General features: G+C 34.3%; 1 protein-coding gene across 1 annotated transcript in view; it reads left to right on the forward strand.

The window, feature by feature from the left end:
* The first annotated feature begins 6 nt into the window (after window positions 1–6).
* LOC106867469 (uncharacterized protein DDB_G0271670) overlaps window positions 7–4,868 on the forward strand; it is a 1,130,547-nt gene continuing 1,125,685 nt past the window's right edge. The window contains exon 1 of the mRNA XM_052976825.1: window positions 7–170. Within this exon, the coding sequence (XP_052832785.1) occupies window positions 16–170 (155 nt within the window). The 5' untranslated portion in view covers window positions 7–15. The remainder of the gene's footprint in view (window positions 171–4,868) is intronic.

A 4,868-nucleotide genomic window follows, 5' to 3' on the forward strand; every position in this document is an offset into this window, starting at 1 on the left:
CCGCTGCCGCCATCAATGATTGCTTACAATAAGTCTAAAGAGGAAGTGAAAGTCTCTTCCGAACCACCAGTTTCCGTCAAAATTTCAAATTACGAAATTCTTGATCATGAGCGGAAACGGAAAGTGGAACTTAAGTGCATGGAAATGCAAGAGCTGTTTGAAGAGAAAGGGTAAGTTATATTTCATTTCATTCGATTTGATTCCATTCCATTTGTACTGAATTTCTTACTAACCTACCTACCTCCATAATAACCTACCTTTCTTCCTTCTGAAGTCAGTCTCTTTCTCACTCATTCTCTCCTTTTCTATGTGTGAATGAGTGTGTCTCAGTGCTTATGAGAATCTGTGAGTGCATTTGTGTGTAGGATAGAGAGAGAGAGAGAGAGTGTATGAAAAAGTGTGTGTGTGTTTGTGTGTTTATAAGAATGTGTTTGCATGGCTATGTGGAAATTTCTGTGTATGTAAATGTAAGTGTATGTTTCTGCATGTATGTCAGCACAGGTTTGTGGGAGTGAATGGGTGTATGTGTTTGTGTGTGCATATGTGTACCTTTGTTTTTTGTTTTGCTTGTGTATGAATGTGTGTGTGTGTGTGTGTGTGTGTGTGTCTATGAAGCGTTATAAAGACATAATTTCATTTCCTTTCTGTGTGCCTTAAGTCTGATTCTTTCTGTTATAATGGTGTATTTCTTTATACTTTCTTTCTAAAAGCATTCTATAGAGATCAAAGCTTAAAGACACACATTCACATGAGTCACTCAAATACTCAACATCACAGAGGAACACTGTACATATACATGCACAATCACAAATATGCACACACTCACACACACACATTAACAAATCCACAATTACTACACATACATGATCAATATTGCATATAAACTAATTCCCAAACACTTCCATCCCTATATCACACCAAAATAATTTAATTTCCATTTTTATAGTTTTACAATTAATTTCGATATTTATCCCATCCCTGCTTTTCGTTTTGGTCCTTGAATTTTTTAGATAATTTTTTACCCACCCACTGTGATAAAATTGAGATCCTAAAACCAAGGTGCCACTTAAAAAGTATTGGTGTGGGTGGGTGCTGATGTCCCATAAAAGGCACTGGTGATGGTTCCATATACAAAGTGCTGGTGATGGTGTCACATACAAAGTGCTGGTGATGGTGTCACATAAAAAGCACTGGTGCTTGTGCCATGTCAAGAGCATTGTTGATAGCACCATGTAAAACGCACTCAGTACACTTTGTAAAGTGGTTGGCATTAGGATGGGCATCAAATCATAGAAACCAAGCCAAAGGAAATACCAATATTGATACAATTTATCAACCAGTAGATTACCGGACTAAAACGGTTTAGGTGATTTTGTTAAAATTCTTCCTACTCTGAGTTTTTTTTCTCTTCTTTTGGTCTTAAATATTTAGGCACAGGCTTGGCTGTGTAGTTAAGATGCTCAATTTACAACCCCATGTGGTGTTTTGGGTTCAGTCCCAATGCATTGCACATTGAGCAAATGTCTTGTGCTGAAGATTCAGGCTGACCAATGCCTTGTGAGTGAATTAGGTTGAGAGAAACTGAAAGAAGCGCAACATATACAGGGTGCATAAGATATTTGAGGAGAGATTTATGTTTATAAAAGAAACAGATATATAATAACAGATAATAACTTTATTTATCAAAAAAGGCTAGGAGGATAAAAATAAACATTCTTTTCTATAATGTTACTCAATAAAGCTACCTTCAGCTTCAACAACTGCTTCTATATGAGATCTAAATCTTTTACATGCTCAAATCAAGGGGTCCTGGTTCATTTTCGACATTACTCTGACTATGGCAGCTTTCAAAGAATCTTTGGTGCTATGGACATATTCATTGACCACTCTCTCAACAACCCTCCACATGTAAACAGCATGCCTCTTCATTTCTTGAGTAAGCTGAGGGTCTGCTATTATTATTATTTTCTGAAATGAAGATTATACAGAGTTTGCAAAAAATGCAACAATGACCCCCAAAGGGTAAAAGGTATGTCTTCAAATACATTATGCACCCTGTATATATATATATATTGGAAAAAATAATAAGGTACTCAGATATCTGGATGGTTGTGTGACATATTAATAATAAAAATCTGTAAATGTACAACCATCCAGATATCTGAGTACCTTATTATTTTTTCTAATATATAATTCATGTACATCACCTCCAAACCTTCCAATATATATATATGTATATATGAATGTGTGTGTTTGTGCATGTGTTTCCTCACCATTATTTGACAGCTGGTGTTGGTTTGTTTACATTCCTGTAATGACAGATAAAAAGATATGTACTTGGGGCAATTTGTTTGGCAGAATTATCACGCTGGGCAAAAAGCTTAGTGGCATTTCGTCCATCTATATGTTCTGAGTTCAGATTCCATCAAGATTAACTTTGCCTTTCATCCTTTTGGGGGTCAATAAAATAAGTACCAGTTGTATACTGGATTTGATGCAATTGACTGTCCCCCTCCCCCAAATTTCAGGCATTGTGCCTATAATAGAAAGAATTATTATTATTATTATTATTATTATTATTATTATTATTATTATTATTAAGGTTGTGAGCTGGCAAAGTTGTTAGCATGCTGGGCAAGGTGCTTAGTGGCATTTTGTCCATCTGCCCGATCTGAGTTCAAATTCTGCTGAAGTCGACTTCAGCTTTTATCCTTTGAAGGTTGATAAACTAAGTACCAGACAAGTACTGGGGTTGATGTAATCAACTGTCCCCTCCCCACAAATTTCTGGCATGGTGCCTACAGTAGAAAGGATTATTATTGGCTGTCCCCTCCTGTACAATTCCTGACTTTGTGCCAAAATTTGAAACTAGTTTTATGATTTATTCATCTCTATGTAAATGCCCACCATCCTTTGTCAGTGTATTGTCCTAAATATTTTGGTGGTCCTTGTGGCCAATAAAGAAAGAATTATTATTATTGATAATAATAATTTTCTTTAATATAATTTTCAAATTTTGCTTTTTTTGCAGTTCTGTTTGAAACTAAATCTAAATAATAAATAAATAAATAGTTTTGAAAATATAAAACTAAAAAAAAAAAAGCATAAATCAAAACAAGCAAAATAAATTCTTAAAAAACACTAAAATACATAAAAATAAATGTCTAATTAAAACTTTAAAATAAACCTTAAAAGCATGAAAATTAAAAACAAAATTAGTAAAAAAAAAAAATTAAATATAATTAAAATAACGTAAGAAAAAAAGAAACCCTGATAAATTTTGAAATAAATCCCAAAGATGACATGGCAACATAATGGTCGTTTTTAATCCTGTGGAACTGTTGTCGTGCGCAAGTCTTTCTGTTAATACACGAGACATCTGTCACATACAGACATTTCAGTTCTGGTAGTGAAGTCTTTTTTTAAGTCTAAAATTTCTCAGGCTGTGTGTGTGTGTGTGTGTGTGTGTCTGTCGGTTTTCCTTTCTTATGATTTCGCCTTCCTTATTATCTCTGTCTGTGTCTCTGTTTTTTCTCTCTTCCTCTCTCTCTCTCTCTCTTTCTTTCTAATGGTCATATAGAATGCTACATATGTACACACACACACAAGCATGTACATACATACACACACATGCACACATACATGCAAGCATATCATATTTCAATCTTCTTCACATAGATGTGTTCATTCATGCACATATACACATAAACCCATACATATACACACATACATACAATTGTATATATATATATATATATATATATATATAATGACAGAGAAATTGATATAGATATACATATATACACAAGCAAATTTATCACATTTCAGTCTTGTATACATATATGTGTTCACATACACACATACATGTACACAATGATAACACATACTAACAAATGCACATATCTCTTAACCTGACACACATATCTTTATATATATATATCACAGTATCACAGTACTGACCAGACCATCAGATGCTATTTAAAAGGCACTGGTCACAATGTGCTTCCAATTCTGTCTTGATTGCACCATTCTTTACCTTCTTGACCAAAATCGATTTACTAAATCGTCTTTTCATTGTCATGGAAGCCTTTTCTCATCTCTTGGATAACAATTGGCCACTGCATAGGTGGAACTTGTGCTTTCGATATTCTGCAATCGCATTGTTCACTTCACTCCATTCTCAAAGTACAGTAATCTCTCGACTAACACAGGTGTTACATTCTAAAATCCCCCACAATAGGTAAAAATTCACAAAGTAGAAACAGTACTGTACTGTATATTTTTTAAAAAATTATTTTTATAATTTGTATAGATTTATTTTATTGTAAATGCAAAACAACACCACGGAGTAATCGACATAAGCTTAAATAATAAATTGCGATAGAGGAACCATGATATGGCGGGGGATTACTGTATCTCATTTCAAATATGATTGTGTGCTAATTCTAGCCTGGATCTTTCCATGGCCTTTTGTCTCCTCATTGCCGATTGATGTTTTCTCCTCTTCGTAGCAGCCCATGTCTAACTTGCATATAAGAGTGCAGGTAGGATGGTGCTATTGAAGAGTCTGGCACATTTGGTATCGTCTGTCTTTGTCTTGAGCACATCTTTTATTGAAGTAAGCACTTTCCATCCTGCCCTTATTCTCTTTGAGATTTCAGCATCCATATCTTGGCACATTATTCACTGTGTGCCGTAAAGTAGATATATTCCTTTATGAACCATATTTCATTGCTTCCCACCTCTATTCAGCTGTGTACTACTACTACTACTACTACTACTACTACTACTACTACTACTACTACTACACGCACCCACACATATATATACATACATAAGTATACATACATACATACATATATACATAC

The sequence above is a fragment of the Octopus bimaculoides genome, chromosome 25, assembly GCF_001194135.2.
Source record: "Octopus bimaculoides isolate UCB-OBI-ISO-001 chromosome 25, ASM119413v2, whole genome shotgun sequence".
In the NCBI taxonomy this organism is placed as follows: Eukaryota; Metazoa; Mollusca; class Cephalopoda; order Octopoda; family Octopodidae; genus Octopus; species Octopus bimaculoides.